The following is a 20,771-nucleotide window of genomic DNA, read 5'->3' on the forward strand; positions in this document are numbered from 1 at the left end:
TTCCTTTCTACAGAAAAAATACAGGGTTTGTTAGAAAAGCCCACAGCATTTGCTGGTTTTCACCTCAGTATGCAAACACAGTAGCTGAATCCAATGTTTTTGCAAGGTAGCTAATGGCTATGAAGCAGCTCGCCTCTGTGCACCTGTAGGCAAATCCCGCAGGCTTTCCTCCTTGTTCCAGCACCAGCTGGAGACACTCAGAGGAACAAAAAGGTGATCCTGACTGAGCACCATCGCGTTTCAGGACTCGTCTGTGCTGACCGCTCCCTGGCTGTCCATTCCCTGTCTCCCCAGAACATGAGGTGGCCCTTGCTGTTGCCCAGCACCTCTCCCACTGCACCACGGCTTGTGTGACCTGCTGTGCCCTCGATGGCCACCACGGCGGGGGACACCCAGTGCTGGGTGCAGCAGAGTTTTGGACAACGAAGGGAATTTTCAAAGGAAAAATGGCAAAGGGGAAAGCCAGCTTCCTGGGTCTCACCAGGAGGAGAGGGAAAAGCAGACACGGCTGTGCAGCCGCACTTGCCGGTGTCCGTGGGGATTGTGCCTGCGCTGGGAGAGGAAGGCCTTGTCCCTTCCTTTGCCAAATCAGCTGAGCAGAGCAGAGAGCCAGGCTGCCTCTCCTGGGTCTCTGTATCTCACTGAAGCCCACGGAGCAAGTAGTGTCACCTACAGCTGTGGCTCCCAGGATATTTGAATAGTGGCTCAGTGAGATAGTTTCCCAAATCATGGTGCCACTTGCAGGGATCAGTTTGGGGATCAGCAAGGTCAGCGGTGTGGTTGGTAGATTTTTTCCCCTTCTTTCTCAACATCCGCAAGGTGTGATTGAACATCAAGAAATAAAGCCCAAGTGTACAAAGTGAGATCATAACTGTTCAGTAGTTAAGAGACGGACAATTCAATTCCCGGGAGCAAACAGAACCACAACGTGGGGAGCTGGGGGCTCGCTGGGGGATGCCCTCTGTGTGGAGGAAGACAAGATTTTAAATCCTTGTTGGTTGAAGTACACTTTCTTATATCCTTTTTCCACCTAATGGAGAAAGAACAGGGTAATTCTGTTTACTTTTAGGATTAGAAAGAAGGGAAAACATTAGAGAACTGGTTTTGGCATGAGTCTGCGTTCTGCATGGGTGAACATTGTGTGTATTGGTAGGTGGTTAGCTTCCTTTAATTTTTTTACTGTGACAAATCTGCCACCTTGATTCTTTAGAAGTAATTCCTCTGATTCTGGATGATGATTCTGTATATCTGAGTGAAATATGTTTTTTTAGTTTTTCCAAGAAATCAAGAAAAATTGGCTTATAGAGCCCATAACCACTTAGCCGCCTCTTTCTTATTTTATCTACTATATTCCACTACTCAATAAGTAACTGTGATTAAGGTGTTTCTGCTCACCCTGGCATTAATGATACAGGGGGTTGGTGGTTTATTACTTAATATATTTTAGTGACTTTATTTTTAATTTCCCAGCTATGTTTTTCTTTCTTCTCCCTTTTATTTCTCATCTAATTTCTTCTTCTCCTTATTGACTTTTCCTTAGTAGAAAGTTTAACCCTATCTGTATTTGCTTCCCTTCCTGCTACTTTCAGAGTATTCTGTTCTTCCACCTACTTTTCTTTTTTTTATCTCTGCATTTTTATACTGCTAATCTTCCAGTCTTCCTATTTTTTCCTTTTCATATTCTTTGCTTTCTCCCTTAATTCTTTCTACATTCATTTACAGTCTCCCCTTGTTTCCATTTTTTGTTCTATTTTCCTCATCTTTTTCAGCTTCTTTCCATAAATCCTGGTTTTGTTCATACTTTTTGATTTGATTTAATATGTTTTTCCCCCAACCATCTCTTGTATTCTTACTTCTTTGTCTTTCCATATCTCTAGCTTTTTTCATTAAGTCTGACCTGCATGGACCCTTAAGCTTCCTGGAAGGTTGACTGATCATTTTGCAAGGACCCCAGCAGTGGGTGGAGACTGCAAATATCTCTTTGCATTCAGGTTGCATTCAGGCATGAGGGATATATGTGCTATTGTGTGCCCAAATATGCATTTCATCTCTATGTCTGATGTCATCAGAAAATTATGCAGCAGTGTGAAAGATGCCAGATACGCAGTTTTAACAGGACTTTTTTCCCCCATTGGGTTTATTTTCTCCATTGCAATACATAAACAAGCACATAATATACTCTGGAAGAATACTTCCAGAATTATCCAGTTACCAGGTATTGAGTAAAGAACCAGATACATAGTAACAGTTAACTTGAAATAAAAATAGGCATTTTTTCTCTATTATCCAGAATAACTACCCGTACAAAAACTTACTTGGAACAACTACTTTACTGCCTCATAATACACAGAGTTGATTTTTATTTGTTTAATAGAAATTCTCATTCTACACTACTTGTTTTCTGATACTTTTGCTGAACTCAGTGGAAATTTCTGCAAATTAGCTCTGATGAACTACGCTATTTATAGTTACCAATATAATCCTCATTGATTCCAGAAGAGTGTGAGATGATTTTAAGATAATTAGAGTTATGAAGAAAGAATGTATCTGATTGTTCTTAAGTATCATGCTTTTGATTTTTTGGCGTAAAAGACCTAGAGTTGAGAAATTATTGCAGTTAATATAACTAGCATAAGAACCGCACAAGTGCCTCTTACAAAGGTCGAATCACCAACTAAACTGCTTATTTTATCTATCTTTACATAATTTTCAATGTTGTGTATTTGAACATTCCAACACAGCAAACCCAAAAGCATTTAAAAATAAATGCTATATCTGTCTTGGTGATTTTAACATGTTTAAATTTTATTTTCTGCTTTCTTTTAGTATTTTCCTATGCAGAAGAATAAATGGTAATTAAAATGTGCAGGATGAAAAGATGGAGCAGTCAGTGCTTGTACCACCAGGACCAGACAGCTTCCAATACTTCACTAGAGAGTCTCTCGCAGCTATTGAACAACGCATTGCTGCAGAAAAAGCTAAGAATTCTAAACAAGATCGTAAAGACAATGATGATGAAAATGGGCCAAAGCCAAACAGTGACTTGGAGGCAGGAAAAACACTTCCATTTATATATGGTGACATACCTCCAGGAATGGTGTCTGAGCCCTTGGAAGACATGGACCCATATTACATCAATAAAAAAGTGAGTCTAATATCAATGTTGTCCATATGCCAGTGTTTGGAGTGCTTTATCATGTTCATTTAATTTTCATGGAGTGTGTCATATAGCTTGTTACTTCAGCCTGTTAATTTGCAACCATGTAGGAAAATGTCATTCTAATAGTGTGGAAACAATTGAGCATTGCCAAAAGGACTGGGTGTACAAGAGCAGAAAATGTTTGATGCCAGTGATACATGTACATGCTGCCTTCCAGAAAGTTAGTAGATACATATTTTCTGTCTTCTAGTTATAAAAAGTTGATTTAGCTAATGTATGTTTTAAGAACACATTTTCCCTTGCGTACCCTTTTGCACACTGGTCTTCCTGCTTTACATAAGGAGGAATTTTGCAATAATATTATTTTTAGAATTAAATTAATAAATGTGACATTATGACTGATTGTATAATGTGGTTGTACAATGGATGTAGCAAAGGGTAAATAAGCAGTGTCAAAATCCAGGCTTCTATTCAACTCACTGCTGTCTCAGTCATTCACAAAGTGCCCACTGTCCTCTATGGTACAGGATAGAATCCGTCATCCTTAACGGTTACTAACCCTTCATCCTTTTCTTTTAGTTTACATCAAAATTTATTCCTTTGATATCATTGAATTAATATCAAAGCTGAAACATAGTATGTTGTCTTTCATTATAAGCAATGTATATACAAATATGTATACATAATAGATGACATTTCAAACTTTAAAAAAGTGAATATATATATTGAAAGTGATACACCAACACGTCGCACTTTCTCTAAGGTTCTTCAGGTTTAAAACAGACAGCATGAACCAATACATGGTACATTCTGTTCCCAGAAATCTGCTTTGACAGCAGATTCTTAGGAAATGTATAGAATCAATAGAGAAACAAAAAGTAGAAAATATCATAAAGAGAGTGTAAAACTGATTTAGAAGTTTCTGGTGGAGCTGGCCTTGAAAAACCCTGGAATCCTTTCAGGATGGTTCTGTCAAGCAGCCCATATGCAGCAGCAAAGGTTCACTATTTATAGTGATAGCTGGGGTGGTACTTAATTATTAGATACTGTGATTATGAAAGCTATCAATATCAATACAGGAGTTATTTTGATTTTCACAAAGTGCTCTGTTCTAAGTGTCTTAGCTTGCAGAGTTTTATGTGATTTATGAGCCCTATTTTGACAAGAAAGAAGATACTATGTGAAAGAACAATATTTTATCTTTATTATTTGATGCCTCTGAAAGAGCCTTTATCTGCCATTCACAGTGTATGAAGATTTATCTTTAAATCACAGTTCTACTTTTACAAAGATAAAAGATGCGTTTCTGTAAAAGCAGGCCTTGTAGAGTACTGTACTAATTGTGTCTGTTTATGATACAACATCACATACAATTATATCCCTGCTGGCCCACAGCTCATCCTGGACCTTTACAGCTGTATCAGTTGGTCTTGGCTCTCTTACTGTGAGAACAGGTACATGACAGGTATAACCTACAGGTACACTTCCAGAGCCCTAAGAAATGGGAGACCCTTTCAGTCCCTTCATGGATGGAGCTGCAAACTTTCTACATCAGCCAGGTCTGATGACAGAGGCAAGAAACAGAGTGAAACCAGCTGAACATATTCAGCAAAGTTTCTGTACCATTTCAAAGGAAGAATCCTTTATTTGTATGCTAAATAACTTTTATGGGCAAATCACATACCCGCTGGGATTCTCTTCTTTCTGCTGAAGTCCACACGTCCCTTCTATGCACGTGCTTTAGTCTTCTACAGGACAGAAATAGAAACACCCTTGTCAGTCAAAGACAAGACAAAAATTTCTCATGCTCTACAATTTTCTCTGTTTTTTCTTCCTTCAGGAGAAGGGAAATAGACTTTCCTAACAGAAATGCAACACCTATTTCAATTTTACATCAGTAATTTGACTTTAAAATATCTAATTCCTAGATTTTCTTATCTAGCTGTATGCAAATTCTGGAAATACTTTTATCTTGTTTCACTTGTCTTTTGACAATATTGGTAGCAGTTGATGGTCTTGCAAGTCTCAGAAGGAGAAATAGTTTGAAAAAAGCCTGAAGAAGAAGGAAACATCTCTAGGAAGATGTGAAGGACTCTTAATGCTCAATGCATTTACCTCTGTACCATTTAACATTTCAGCTTTCTCAATATCCCCCTCTGAATTCCACCTTGTAAAGCCAAGGAGTCAGCCAGCTCACCCTTTCCCAATGTAACACTCTGACAATTGCTGCATGATGGTTAGTTTTTATATTTCTGCCTGAGGAAGCATCTAACTGAAATGATATAGATCTAGTGAAAAACACTGGAATGAAAGAAAATTCTTATTTTGCAAGGAAGGGTTAGGCCAAGTGTACAGGTTAGCAGACGCCATTGTTGCTTCAGAGATCTGTGAAGATTTCTTCATAAAGTACACTTGATTCATCGACATGGACTATCAGTTTGGCTTCCAAACTTTCAAATAGGGAACAGAAATGGGCATCTACAGCACTGATCAAATAATACCAATGAACCTGGTCACAGTTTTTATTCAGAAAAATCTGTACAAGAATTACAGGAATAACTTTCTTACTCCAAATTTGGGTCATGAGTGAAATCATCCATCATTAGCCTCATACGCAAGTATGGCATACTATTTGCTGAGGGTTTTTTCCTATTTTTGCTGCCAGACTGAGCAAGTTCACTGTATTTCTGCATGTGCTGCATGTTGAAGTGTCATCTAGAGTGTTCTTTATTTCATCTTTGGGACTATTTTTCTAAGCAATAGATTTTTGCATGCCATGATTTGATACGGTTTATTGCAGAATAAGACAGGAATAAATAAATGTATTGAGCTGGTATGAGAGCCTTAATTTGTGGATAAGGTTAGCCCAGAGATGAAAAGTTAAAAATGGGAAAATCTGCTACAAAACCAAAACCAGATATATGTGCTAGTTTTAGGGCTTTTTAACGGTGCTTCTATGCAAGACCTACAACCAAAGAAGATGTAATCATGTCCAATGTTAATCTGAAGTTTAAAGGAAAAGTAAAAAATTGACAGTGTTTGACAACAGAACAGCCCATTATAGCAAGTTTGCTATATTTAGTAAATATTTTTTTACACTGATAGTATTATTGGTTTACACTGTATCATGGATAGCCTGAATGGCAGCAACTGTACCCTTGGAACATAATTATTTTGTTATAATAAAATACAATACCTGTTTTTAGATTCTTAACAATTATATTATCCTGAAATGCTGCTGACTGGTGGTCAATAATGCTAATCTTTAGAACTGTGAAGTTTAGCATCATAACTGGTTGTAATGCTCTTTTTTTTTAATCCAAAACTGAGTAAAGATGAGCTTGGACCTTACTCATTTTTAGCATTCAGCTTCTGTGTAAGTGCAAATCAGTGTGTTCTCATAATAATGACTGCTAATTCATGCTCAAGCTACCACCACGAAGGATCAAGGAAGCTCTCACCACTATCTATAGAGAAAGGATCAGCTGGAAGATCCTAAGATCCTGATCTATAGGAATGCACCAACATCTGGTCCATTTGGTTTCATGCTTTAAGGGCTGGCTATTTTCTCTTAAACCCAGGCTGCTACAATAAAGAAGAGGGAAAGAACAGGTGGAAGTCAATGGGTCTTACTTTGCTTTCCTCCTGCTATAATATAGGTATAGCATCATTGATTGCCACTCCATGCCCCTGCCTCTTGCCAGAAGGATGTTGAATGATGTCTGTCAGAAAAGGTGCCTCCTTTTCTCCTGGCACTTTGTAATATCAGTGCCTAATTTGATCAAACCACTAGCTCCTGGAATTCCCAGACTTGTCTTGAGTTGTAGAAACAAAAAGATTCTGTAGAATTGCTTTATGTAACTTTATTACATCAGAAAAGGTGAACGCACTAATGATTTTAGATATTTTTGATAACTATAAGTGAATGAATAAAGTAAAAAGTTCTAGCAAAGCAAAAAATTAAGGTCTTGCTAGAAGACATGGTTTCAGAAGATAACCACAAGAACAAGAAATGCCAAATTCCAATATGCCATGAGTCTTGTTCTAGCTGCCCTGGTGCTTTTCCTGAGAATCTAAGGACCTAGCTCAACAGTATGCCACCTCTTGCCTTTCAGAAGGTCCTATGAGGTTTCAGATGGTGTTTATTTAACTGTAGGAAGTTGAAATGCAATGCAGTAGCAGTCAGACGGCCAAATGTAGCCTTCCAGAAACTATGTTTAAAACTGACTGGGAGGAAGGAGAGGAGAAATAAGGTTTTGAGAACTCTGTCCCAAGAGGTTCTCAGAGACCATATCTTTGTTCAAGGTGGAGTCTTCTTCCCTCTTGGCTGCATCTTCTCAAAATACTCCTCCTCCTTCTTTGCCCTGCTAAGAATGCAGTTTCTGGGTTTACATCAAAGATGGCAGAAGTTACAGAACTGGGATCCAGGTTAAAGATGCAAAAGTGGCAAATCAGGGACTTCTCTTGATGGGTTTCTTTGAACTTGTATTCGCACTTGAATACTTTGAGTGTGAGCGAGTTTCCTGCCTTTATAAAATGATTAAAGCTCTTTATAAAACCTAAGCCCTGAAAAGTATACATAATCCTTCGTATATGAAAATTAATCTTACAATTTGTTTAGAATTTATTTAGCTTTTCTCAGTGTATGTCTACTTTGTCCTGACAGCTTTGGGTACAATACCTCATGTTCGTCCACACTGCCTACACATTGGCTTGCATCTGGGTTGAGACTGGAGTGGGTTATAGCAGGCTACCCAGTGAGAAAAGCTTACACAGGGGTTGGGTAGCAGCTGTTTTCTGTCCTTCTTTTTAATGAAAATTCTTCTTCAGAGATAAGATACAATTTTAGATCATGTTTAAGGCTAGAAGTCAGAGGACCAACAATGTCATTCTGAAGGCTCCAGTCAAAAAGATGCTTTGAGTGAAAAATTAAAACTGAGGTGGGGAATTTATGTCTTGTTGGTTCTGCTTATGCAGGGCAGCAGAAAGTAGAACAGCTAAAATAGCAGCAGCTTCCAACTGAAACTGGAGCTGTGCCAGCATGCTGTTATTTTCCATAAGCCACGTTAGAAAGGAGATGTATGTTTAATATGCTTGTGTTCAAAGATTTTTTTTAAAAAAAATGTAGGTTGACTAAACGTAGGTGGTGTAGTCTTAGATATAAATTTGGTAGGGAGTGTGATTTATAATGTATTTTATCAACTACCTCATAGCTACAAAAGCTGGAGTGTGGGCTGGAGGCTTCTGAGCTGTGAGTCCTGGGGGCTGGGGACAGACCTGGCAGGGGAAACTCACCTTCCCCCTTGGGGTGAGAGGCTTTCGGAGACTGTGCCAAAAAATCATTCGTCTGCTTGGTTGTTTCAGTATTTAAAATGAAAGGTTAATTTAAGGACAGGTCATCTGCAGTTACACTTCAAAGGTTGTTATTATCTGTAATCCATAACTGGAAGTGTAATTTGGAAACACCAGCTCAGGCTTTATCCCACTCTCCTCTGTTTCACACGCAGCTTCTCCATTTCTGTGCAGAAGTGGGAAATCAAATACATATCTTATGCATTCCTACACATCTTGAGTTTGTACTCAAGAAATATAAAGTCTTACTATTAATGTCCCTTACTCTTAGGGGGTTTGGTCTGTACAGGAAGGTGTGCCATGTAGGGCTGTGGTGGAGAGAAAGAAAGAAGCCAGCAAGTGAGTTGGGACTGGGACAGCTTTTCCTCAGGGCTTAATCCCTGCTCCTCCTCTGCCTTCAGTACTTAGTATCTGTCACAGACTGGTGGAAACCCTCACCTCCACCTCTCTCTTCACCTGCTGGGTGCTCCTAGAGGTTTGTATCTGTACTTCATGGTCCATACATACAAAGCTTCCCAAATCTAAGCAGACTGAAGAATTGTCCTTCCTGAACTTCCTTGGCATATTTTCTCTGTCTGCCAGCTTTCCCAGATACAGTCTTGTAGTCCGCTTGCTCACAGTCTTGAAGCTCGATCTCACTCACAGACACCAGAAGAGGCCAATATACCCTTTCCCACCCTTCCACTGCCATTTGAGTTTACAGCTGACTTTGTCAGCAATATAACAAAAAATGAAGAGGCTTTACCATAGCTTATTTAAGAAATACACAACTCTGACAAAACAAAAAAAGCAAGGTTTTTTTTTTACATTTCTCTTGGCCAGATTCTTCAATACCTTTAATTCAGTTTGAATTTAGACTATAATCCTTGCATCATCCCTTCCACGGCAGCTTTCTTCTGAGTTACTGAGCCTTCCTTCTGCGGTGTTTTTCATTCTTGTCAGATTGATCTTGCAGGTGAAGGGCACCTTAGTGCCACGAAGAAGCCTGACAGCCCACATTTCCCGTGCTGCAGTGTTAGTGCTGTTGCAGCCCTGATGGCCTACGGTGGAAGCAAAGCAATGTTTGTAGGGTTTGCTCTCATACCATTTATATTTGGTGCACAGATTTATTTGAGAAAAATAGACAAGCTTTCCACCTACAGCATCTTCTACAATTCTCTGAAGTAAGGCTTCCACGCCTGAAAGTTTCTCTAAATTTGATGGGCTCTTTAGCTGTTAAATTTAAATTTTAACAACTATGCATGTTCTGAAAAAGTTGCACACCAGCAAAGCACAGGAGGTCACCTGGGATGTATCTCTTGCTCACCTCCGGTAAGGTGTATTCAGATGCCCACAGTCCTCAGAGGTCTACCTAATCGTGATTATATGTCTTACTGCTATTTCCCTCTCTCCATAGCACAACGACCAAGAAACAGACTAGAATAAAAAATATGAACAAATGGGTAGTCTATGAAATCAGTGTCTCTAAGTATTTCACTTATTAACATATCATTAACATCCACAGGTAAGGTTTCCCTGCTTATGGTATTTCAAACAGGAATAGAGAGTTTTCTATGGGAAAACAAATAAAATTGTAATTTCAGTTAATAATTTCTGCACCTTTTTTTACAAGAAACATATCATGTAAATGTGTCTTATTACTACTCTGAGGCTCTTTATGGAAGAAGTAGTATAAAAACATTAATGAATTGAATATTCTATATTTAAAATTATATTTTCATGTCAGGTACATCAGGTAAGTACTGGAAAGAAGTTTTATTTAAAAAATGAATCGTTTTTTGTGTATTAACTATTCAAAAAGTTATAGTTTTGGTGATCGGTCACTAGGAACAGTTTTAAAATTAACTTCTACAGTGAATAGACACTTATCAAATGTCTTTTCTTTCTCTTTTTCAGACCTTTATAGTATTGAATAAAGGGAAGGCAATCTTCCGATTCAGTGCCACCTCTGCCCTGTATGTTTTAACTCCCTTCAATCCTCTTAGAAAAATAGCTATTAAAATTTTGGTACATTCATATCCTTTTTCAATGGTTGTTCAAAGTGCTACACAGGGCAATTAAGAAAACTCATAACTCTTTTTATTTAATTGTAAATACAGGTTTTCGTAGGCTGATAATTTTATTTTTATTTTCCAGTGGAACACTTATGGTAAGGTTTTATAAATACTAGAAAATATTTTTATATCATATAGATGCACTTTAGCTATTCTGTTGAATTTCAATACTTCTGCTGTACAAATCTGCAGATGGATTAAAAATCCATCTTGATCAGTTTTTCAGAGAAGTTTCTTCAGATTTATTTTTAACATTGAAATCTTTTGCATCTCGGGTTCTTTTTTGTACTATGAAGCCTATTCACAAAATAATCGTATATTTAAAAAATAAAAATACAGTTTGCACTCAGAAATTCCAGAAGAGCTCTGAGTTTTGCAAGCAATTAGGTGGATGAGTAGCTACTCAGGAACAGCTAGCTCAGGGCTATGTTTATGTGACTTTTATGGGTCCTTCTGAGGCAATCCTCAAGACCAGCTTTATAATCTGTTGCAGCAGCGTGCCTGGAAGCCTGCTTCACGCAGGCTGAATCTCACATTCCCAAACCTGCCCAGCTGCACCATAATGAGCCTCTGCCAAATTAGATACATTGCCAGAAAGCATAGGCAGCACTCCTGCAGGCGGTTTGCAAAGCACATGTATGTGCAGATGGTGGGCAGGCTGGGGGACCATAACTGGATGTGACAGTGCACAAAGTAAAGTTTTAGACTGGCATGCAGGGTCGGTGCCTGATGTTTGTAACAGACTGATGGGAATTTCTAGAAGGTGAGGTTTTGGTGCACTTTTCTTGCAAAACCCTAGGACTGGGAAAAGTAGTCACTAAATGAAAACTTCACTGTGACCATAATTAATATTGAGCAGTTAGAGGCAGAAGCCTTATTACCTAGAGACTGCTGGCAGGATCTTCTAGGTCTCTGGGAAAAGGAAGAACCAAGGCTGATTGCTGCTGACTCAGAAGACCTTTTCCTTTGAGCATCCTGGAAGTTAAAGCAGTAAGAGTAGGAGGGCAAGGTGTTTGGAGAGGAGTCAGGGAGCGTTTGGGGACAGTAACTAAGGGACCTGACAGAGACACAGTGATGGTGATGGTGAGAAAACGCAGCCAAATACTGTCAGATTGAAGCTTCTAATGAATGCGAGTCCCTTCAAGTTACAGACTGATTTACAATACCTTCCAATCATGCATCTGTGCTAACTTGGGTAATGGTTTTTACTGGCGTACTGATTACTGAGTTTGGTTTTGGTTTTATGTTCCTCATAATTGTGTTCAAAGAGTATCCAGCTGGTCTTGATGGCAGTCAGAACAAAAGCAATTCTAATAAAAAATATGCAGTTCCAGTATTTTTCTTTCTATCTATTAACTGATTGTGTGACTATGTAATTTAGCTCTATTATACAAGGTTTCCTTTCACTATATGGACTGATTTCTTTTCCAACCAGCCAGCTATGGGATGGGCTATTTTTATCTGATAAAGATGTAGCATTTAGAACTTTTTTTATTTTAAATGCAAGAACAGATGCATAGGTTTTTTAGTGGTGTTGGTTTGTTGTTTTTTTTTTTTAATTCAGTATAGTACAAACACTGCATATATTGAATGTGTTTAACTAAAAGCCACATAGTATGCTGCATAATGCAGTTTAGATTTCAGCTGCTTATACAAGGTTAGCCACCTATAAGTAAAAGATTAGGTGATGATGCCACTTATTATTTTTAATAATCTTCTCACTTTTGTCGATAAGCTTTATTGTCCCCATGTTTTAGGGTGGATGTTTGGAATTTTGGCCTTTGTAACAGAAATGTGCCTTTCACTTTCAGTGTGAAAGGTGTGTTGAGCACGATGAAATTGGCACATTGGTTGGAAAACCTTCAGCTGTACCTCCTCCAAATTCTCTGAACCTCCATGTAGGGCACTCTGATCACATGTGCCCAGACACCAGGTCAAATGTTGCTCCCCCTTATAAAGAAGCAGAGCGTGTATCTTCCCAGTGCTCAGAGACTTTCCCTGTAATTATTCTTCCTCACTGCTGGTACGTATTGTAATACCAGACACAGGAACGGACTGAGAACAGCAGGACTTTTCCTCTCATGCTCTGCTGACTCACCTCCTGGTATTCTGCCTTTCCCCCCCCCCAACACACACACACCTTTGCCTGCCTGACTCCAGTTAAGCTAACTTGGAACTGAGGGGGCAACACAAGAGTGATGGGAGCTGGCTAGATCTGGCAGATAGGAAAGGATTAAAAAGTAAGTGTAGGTGAGGGCTGAGCAAACAAAAACAGGGAGGTGACAGTGGCTGGAGCTGCAGAGTGAAAGGAGTGTTAGAAAGGAACAGGAAGATGCTCTAGAGGAAATATGGCACCTGCTCAGTTACCCCTGTGCTAGCCTTTGGAAGCTGAAATGACAGTTTTACTCAGTGTGGCATGACTGCCAGCAGGTATCTGTGAAACCGGTTGGCAACGTTTGTTTTTTCCCCATCTTCGTCTTCCACCAAGTCCATTTGCATTGCAAGACTTCATCTGCTCCATTAAGTGATTAGCTGGAGGCTGTATAGTGCCTCTAACCCTCCTGCTTGCCTATATGGGGAGAGCATGAAAAAGACAGGACATTTCCATGAAGTCACCATGTATCAGAAGTGTTAACCTATGTGTATAGCTAAATTATTATGGAACATAAAACAGGAAATTAAGAGAACGTTGAGGCTGTAAATCAAACACTCAAATGTGGGAGAAGAGGGAAGAGAGGCACGGAGGCTAAATGTGTCAGTTATGTTTGAGATTCCCATAAGGGAAAGCATGGCCGGCGTTTATATTTCAAGGAATGCTAGCCCTTCTTGAGCATCTGCTCACTTGGGCCATGCAGCTCACGGATGTGGTGAGTTACGTACAGAGTGAGCAATGTGCAGGGATCTACCTGTGGCCTTTGTCGTCAATAATACCAAACTGCAAACACAAAATGCACTGCACAGGGATAAAACCTCAGCTCACCTAAGAGGACATTCCACTTCTTTAACTGTTTTATGGAACTACTGAAGCTGCACCCAGGCACCTCCAAGTTTTTCAACTACCAAAATGGATTCTTTTTATTTAAAGGAATTTCCCAGTTATATCAAGTCAGAGTCTTTAGAGTCGTCTGTGGACTTTGAGGACAAGCATTGTAAGGCATTCTAATAATTTATCCTAAGCCACTGGACAATTTTTACTGTACAGAGCTTGTGACAACGCTATCTTTAAAATGATTTAAGTCATTTTATGAAAGATAACACAATATTCACTGCTCGTCAGGCATTTAGACAAAGGCCACTCACCTGTTGAAAGAAATCAGGTAGCTTAATCCTCCCCTGTGATTTGAATGTTTGCTTGAAAATATGCATTCAAGCTGGAATTGTTCAGCAGCTGCAAGTGATGACCTTAAAGTTTGCACCAGTTTTCTGCAACGTTTGGGATGAGATGTTACTTCTCTTATTCCTCCTTCACCTAGAGTGAAGGGTTTTTTTTGGAGAGAGTGGGGTTGTCCATAGCAGAAAAATATACACCAAACAACAAAACGCTCTCTACTTAATTAAAAATAAATAAATTAAAAATTCAGGGCTCTTATATTCAAGTTTATCTGCAAACGGTTTTCTTCAGTTTAAGGTAGCTTCTTTGCTAGTCATGTTTATGCACCTATTTGTAAGGAGCTTATTTTGAGAGATGACTAGAGGAAAAATTACGAGTTGAGTTAACCCTTGGCATAAAGGTGTACCGGGCCTTGGGTTTTGCTGCCATCACGTGGCCATTTTGAGTCAGGTTGGGGTCTAGTTTTGTTATGTCAGTGTTTCAAAACGTTTGAATAATTCAGTTTATTGCCATGAAAACAGAAGGACCGCACTGTTTGTAGAGCCAGTGATCTTGTAAAACAAGAACACTGAGTTGGGTGTAGTGAAGCCCCAGTGGACTGTCCCATCTCCCTACTGCAAGCCCCTTTGAGCTGTTAGTCTGGGTTTCATAGTCTCAGAATTCTTAATTGTTCCTTGCTGGAATGCTAAATAAATATTAACTTTCATTCTGATCTTCAGCAGTTTTCCATTCTTTTCAAGCAATTGACCACAAGGGACTATTGAACCATTTCCAAATTATAGCATTGGTAGAATAAGAGATGCTTCTTACGCTGCTACCGTGTTTTGAGAGCCGCAAAATAATATTAAAAAGTTATTCACCTTAATCCATGAGCTCTTTATGGATTTTTGTTTCACTAACTGAAGCATGTACTTTTAAACTAGAGATAGTGAAACATAGAATACAGTCACTTCAGCAATTGAAAATGGTTTTCTCTGGTTTGTTCTGTGTTTTTGACAGCCTGGCTCTGCCGGGTGCTGGGGTGGTATGTGCTTTCTCTACAGCTCTGACTTTTGGTACATAGGACAACATTTTTTTACCTTGCATATGCCAGCTGTTTTGCACCAAAACTGTAGAAGTGAAAGACTAATGTGTATTCAGCCGTGCCAAGTACCTAAGTAAAACAGTACTTTTCTGCAAGTTATTTCAGTTTTGGCTGTTACCCAGCTCACGTTACCTTCCAGGAGTGAGAGCCATCTCCTTCACCTTTCAGTACCAGCTAAAGACAAAACATGAGGACATCAACAAAACAACATCAGAACATCAATAAGTCAAGACTAATATTAAAGTTTCATGCACTAAAGTGAAAACTGCCAGGTTAAATATATGTGCAATGTTTACTGAAGTTTAAAAGGTTTGTGTAAGTGGTGATATTTTACTCTACTTAAGATATATGGCTGATGTGATAGCTTATGAATTACTGTTGTGTTTTCCTTAACTATATCTACATTATTCAGCATGCTTATCATGTGCACAATTTTGACCAACTGCGTATTTATGACCATGAGTAACCCTCCAGACTGGACAAAGAATGTAGAGTAAGTTGCATATGTTATTTAAAGATATCTTTGACCGTTCCTCTAGGACTCAGCACGCCAGTAAGTAGAGTCATGTGTGCTGACAGGAATTATCACGAGACACTACTACTATTTCATCTCTAAACTATGTGGAAATGTTGAATAATTATTTAAATTTCTTTCTAGTAGAACAATTGGGTAGAAAAAAATGAAAGTTGTTTACAAATAGTATTCTACTGAGAGTGCACTCGTTTTCTCTCATCTTCATGGTTTAGTATCTACCCAGTGTTTTACCCTTCCTTTATGCCACTGCATTAACAGCAGAACCACGGGTATCTATTCGTACACATCAGTTAAGGACAGCATATAAGCAAAAGTATGCCTAAAGTGAGAATTCACTGCATGCTTGCATTCTTCCCTTTTTAGGGTTAATATTAGATCTTTTAGCTGTTAGTGATTCAGACAGTATCTATAAATTATGCTCACAACTTTCTTGATTAACAGTAACGGATTGAGTGTTCTGTACTTCTAAACTGAGTGTCACCAATAAATTTTTAGTATCTGTCATTTATTTGATGGGTTTATTAATTTTGCTTTAAGTACAAGATCAGGACCACTGTACTTCAACAGTATGTCACAACTAATGCATGTAAATACACAAGCCTATATGATGAATCTAATGCGTTTTAGAAAAAACTGCTTATTTGTTGCATCTCTTCTCCAGTTTTGAAATGAAAAACTCTTTGATTTGATCACCAGGTTTCTATCAGAATATCAATGTAAAATGTTGCTATTTATTTTGATTAAATTTTCCTATATTTTCCAGGTATACATTCACTGGAATTTACACATTTGAATCACTCATAAAAATCATTGCAAGGGGCTTTTGCTTAGAAGATTTTACTTTTCTTCGAGACCCATGGAACTGGCTTGATTTCACTGTCATTACCTTTGCGTAAGTTTCTGTTTTTTGCTTTTTCTTTGAAAGTGAAGGGCAAAAAGGGCATGAAATTAGTATCTATATATATCAATTTCATCAAACGTAAATTCTTGTATGGATTTACTTTTGTCTAAAACAATTTTCACATTCTAATATGCATATTTTGATGTAATTATAAATACTGCAGAAGCCATTAGTGCAGCTAGTATTAGAGAGGCTAATTTCATGTCCTGCGTTTTTTTTCTTTGAGCAGAAAAGGAACATCCCTTTGACTTCATTCTCCAAGCTTACCAATCTAGTCTAGATAAATTTTAGGCTTTCAAAGTTAAATCACTGTGATTCACTTCAGAGACATTTAATTTAACTGAAGGCTCTGAAAGCATATTAATGCAAGGCAAACTGCAGTGAAAGGTAAACCTCTGACTGTTGCTATTTAATTTTTTGCTAAAAACGCCAAAGCGGTCTTGATGAAAGACCCAAGTAAGTAGCATAAACTTTGCCTAAATTCTGAATAACTGTGATTTAATCCTACAGGTATGTAACAGAATTTGTAAACCTAGGCAATGTTTCAGCTCTTCGAACTTTCAGAGTATTGAGAGCTTTGAAAACTATTTCTGTAATCCCAGGTAAGAAGTAGTTGGTGTAAGGTGTTAGGCCCCTTGTACCTCCCAACTGTTCCTTTTTATCCTGTCATTGTGTTTGTGTGTGAACTCCCCTATTACAGATATGTGACAGAGTTTGTGGACCTGGGCAATGTCTCAGCGTTGAGAACATTCAGAGTTCTCCGAGCTTTGAAAACAATATCAGTCATTCCAGGTGAGAGCTAGGTTAAACACTGAGGCTGACTTTAATTAACTGAAACAGAATTCATATTTTTTAAACATGAGTCTTATTTCGTTCCACAAAAAAAGCAGGAATCAGAAGATATTAGAATTCACTGAAATCTCTGATTCATTGCTTTTTAACATGAGCTCTTTCTTTTTGAAATCAGCCTTTGAGTTTAACAGATTCTTGCATGAGACATTGCAGTACACAGCGTGTGTGGTTTGCATCGTATGATGTCAAGCTTTCTTCTCCACTTTCAACGAATATCAGTAACCCTCAAGTATTCTTACCCACGTGTATCTTACCTACATGATGTTATGTGGTATTTGTTGTGAATATTTGTGTCTAGACAATAGAACTGTTTGAAATGTTGACCCGGTAAGAAGATGAAGGAATAAGATAATAAAGAATAGCATGGGCATTGCATGGGGGATTTATTATCTTAAAATTCTACAGTTTTCCAAACCATCTCCAGTTTTATAGCATTAAATTTTAATCCTATTTATTGTTGAGCAGGCTTTTACTACTGTCTTCTAAATCCAGTATGTTATAAAACTGATAGTTGCAAAGGTTTGGGGCAAGAGGTACTGACAAATCAAAAGAAAGAAGACTTTTATGTGAGATTCATGTACAGCATGAATAAAAAAAGTCACTTGTTTTAGCATTAAAACAAGTGTTTTGAAATATATCTGCAACTCATTCCATTCACGGTTTCAAATGAACATAAAATTCAGCTATTTATTCATTTTCACAAGTGAAAAAGCTCTTCACAAAAATGTTATTTCACAGACATTATAATCATTTATTTGGGCTTCTGCATGAAATCTATAACTTTACTGGGAGACACTGTCATTTTTATGTTTAAAAAAAGTTTTGAATGTCAGAATAAAAATCCCTTTGCATTTGCAGGCTTGAAGACTATTGTGGGAGCCCTAATTCAGTCTGTGAAGAAGCTCTCGGACGTAATGATCCTGACTGTGTTTTGTCTGAGTGTATTTGCACTAATAGGGCTGCAGCTGTTCATGGGCAACTTGAGGAATAAATGCCTGCAGTGGCCTCCAGACAATTTTACTTTGGAAACAAATATTACTTCCCAGCTAAACAGCACCATAGGTGAAAATGGTACATTAGTTAATTCAACAGTGGCTCCATTTGACTGGAAGGGGTACATTGAAGATGAAAGTAAGTATTGTCAGCGTAATTCTTACTGAAGTGATTTCTGGCTGACCCAGTTATTAGAAATGAGAAGGGGAAGGCATGATACATTAGTTAAGACAGAGCAGGAGAAGTGTTTTCTGTCTCCCATAGATCTGCTCCAAAGGCTGGCGTAGAAAAGGGAACAAGAAACATGGTCTTGCTACTTGATACAGCTCTTTCTTGGCTGCCTCTGCCAAACCCACATCGTCCTTGAGACAGAAAGAGGTCCAAAGGAGTCCTTAAAATTACTTAAATAATCTTAAACATTTTCTGTTCTGATATTCCAAAGCAACATTAGCAACAGACTGCTGTGTCATTTCGGTCAGGTGACAGAGATTTCTGACATTCAGTGATGGAGTCCTTAGTGTTCTTATCATCTATCCATTCTGGTGCTTCACTGTCATTATTAGAAAGATATTATTTTTTAAAGTGTAACAAGTTTTTCCTGCTGTAATTTAAGCTCATTGTTCTTATCAATTTCACCACAGGTATAAAATCAAATTATTCCCTGTCATTAATCACTGTGTCTGAGGTATTTAGAGACTATTCATATGTTGCCATGCCCTGTTCTCTCCTCTTTCAGTCTTCTTTTTGTAAGCTAAGTAACCCAGATCATTAACCTTTTTCTCCTACAATTTATTTCCTAGACCGTGATTTCTCATTTGGAACCTTTCTTGTCCATAAACATCCTTCCTAAAGTGTGGTACCCACACCTAGGCATTTCTCCTCCACATGGGGTGTACTAAGTAGAGAAGGGTTATGTGGTAGCATTAGTAACTTACACTTCTGGTTTATATGTCCTAGGCTACGGCTTGCCATTGTTTACGATTGTAACATCATTAAATCCTGTTCAGCTTGTAGTCTGCCTGCTCCCCAGTCTTTTACAGACTTTTACCTCATCGAGTTTCCACTTTTTATTTGCACAGTTCATTGTTCCAGCCTGAACAGCATCCTATTTTTTCAGACCATCTCTCCAACTCTTCTGGATCTTTTAAATTGTAATTCTTTCTTCAAACTCACCACCATTCTTATCAGATCAGTATCGTTTGCAAATTTGATGAACTTTCTTCTATCATCTAGATTAGTTAAAACCTTGAACAGCAGCAATCTCAGACAAACCTCTTCAGAAGTTGTTTTGGTGCATCTTTCCACTTCGATAATTTCCCAAAGCATAATTTTCCAACCAGTTTTGCTGATACAGGGCAGTCTGGCAAAATGAAGATAAAGAAATGCATTTCAATACAGTTAAATGTGAGGTTACAAACCTAAACTCCCTGTCTTAAAAATCGGTGTTGCACAATTCATGTTGAGACGGGTTCACGTGCATAGACTGTAGCTGATGGCACACATCATCTCTTAACAGTGAAAGTGATTTTTGGAGGAAAAGAACTAAAGGGGAGGGAGAGAAAGAAAAGGGAAGGGGAAAAGGGAAACTGACCACAGTGGCCAGCTGCAAAGAGGAGTGGTGGGTCCGCAGATGAGTCTCCTCCCCTGGGCACCCTTTCCAGTGCAGCACTGATCACTCCATAATACTTTTCCTATAGCAATCACATGTTTTTCGTTAGCATCTCCTCAAAATCCCTACGGGTTGTTCCTGCTTACAGTGCTATTAGCACTAATTGGAACGCACTTTGATCAGGGTGGGTGCTGCATAGCTGGTTGTTTTTTAAGCTTATACATGCATGTTATTAGGTGACCTCATATGAACCAAAACCTTCAAACAAGCAGGTGGAAAAAGGAGGGAGAAAGGGGTGAGTCTCACACCAGAGATAATTGCTGAGTACCTGCTGCAACAATAATGTGTTTGCAGGGGTAGTGTCATGAGAATAAAAGCAAGATGAAAAACAGCATGAGAACAAAGGAAAAACGGTGCCACAAGAGGCTCTGCAAAACATTGCCACAGCAGCCTACGTGAAAGGTTGCAGAGCTGCAACGGGGAGGCAGGGTATAAAAATGCAATTGGAAAGCTGTTAGCAATAGAGAGGCTAAGGCACTGTGGAGCAGCCAGGACTCTTGCAAATTAAGGCTAAAACTCTGCAGCCAAAAAGCTAAATAGTATCCTGTCCACATAAATAAATTATTGACCAGGAAGGCAGTATTACCCCTGTATTTAGCACTGCTGCAGTTGCCACTGGAATACTATATAAAGTTCAATTTAGACAGAACGTTGAAAAATCGGAGGATGTTCAGAAAAGAGCAGAATGATTAAAGGGGTGGAAAACGTGCTTTGTACCAAGATAGACCAGGAGCTCAACCTACTTAGCATATCAAAGAGAAGGTTTAAGGGGTGATTTGATCACAGTTGAGAAAAATCTCATGGGGAACAGAAATTTCATCACAGACATATCTTTGATCT

The 20,771-nt window shown here is 38.6% G+C and overlaps 1 protein-coding gene across 1 annotated transcript in view; it reads left to right on the forward strand.

Annotated features, from left to right (window-relative positions):
* LOC101919476 (sodium channel protein type 1 subunit alpha) overlaps positions 1-20,771 on the forward strand; it is a 103,461-nt gene that overhangs the window by 30,128 nt on the left and 52,562 nt on the right. The window contains exons 3-8 of the mRNA XM_055811625.1: positions 2,827-3,145; positions 10,409-10,527; positions 15,385-15,474; positions 16,280-16,408; positions 17,118-17,209; positions 18,128-18,400. Of these exons, the coding sequence (XP_055667600.1) occupies positions 2,879-3,145; positions 10,409-10,527; positions 15,385-15,474; positions 16,280-16,408; positions 17,118-17,209; positions 18,128-18,400 (970 nt within the window). The 5' untranslated portion in view covers positions 2,827-2,878. The remainder of the gene's footprint in view (positions 1-2,826; positions 3,146-10,408; positions 10,528-15,384; positions 15,475-16,279; positions 16,409-17,117; positions 17,210-18,127; positions 18,401-20,771) is intronic.

The sequence above is a fragment of the Falco peregrinus genome, chromosome 8 (genome assembly GCF_023634155.1).
Source record: "Falco peregrinus isolate bFalPer1 chromosome 8, bFalPer1.pri, whole genome shotgun sequence".
NCBI lineage: Eukaryota > Metazoa > Chordata > Aves > Falconiformes > Falconidae > Falco > Falco peregrinus.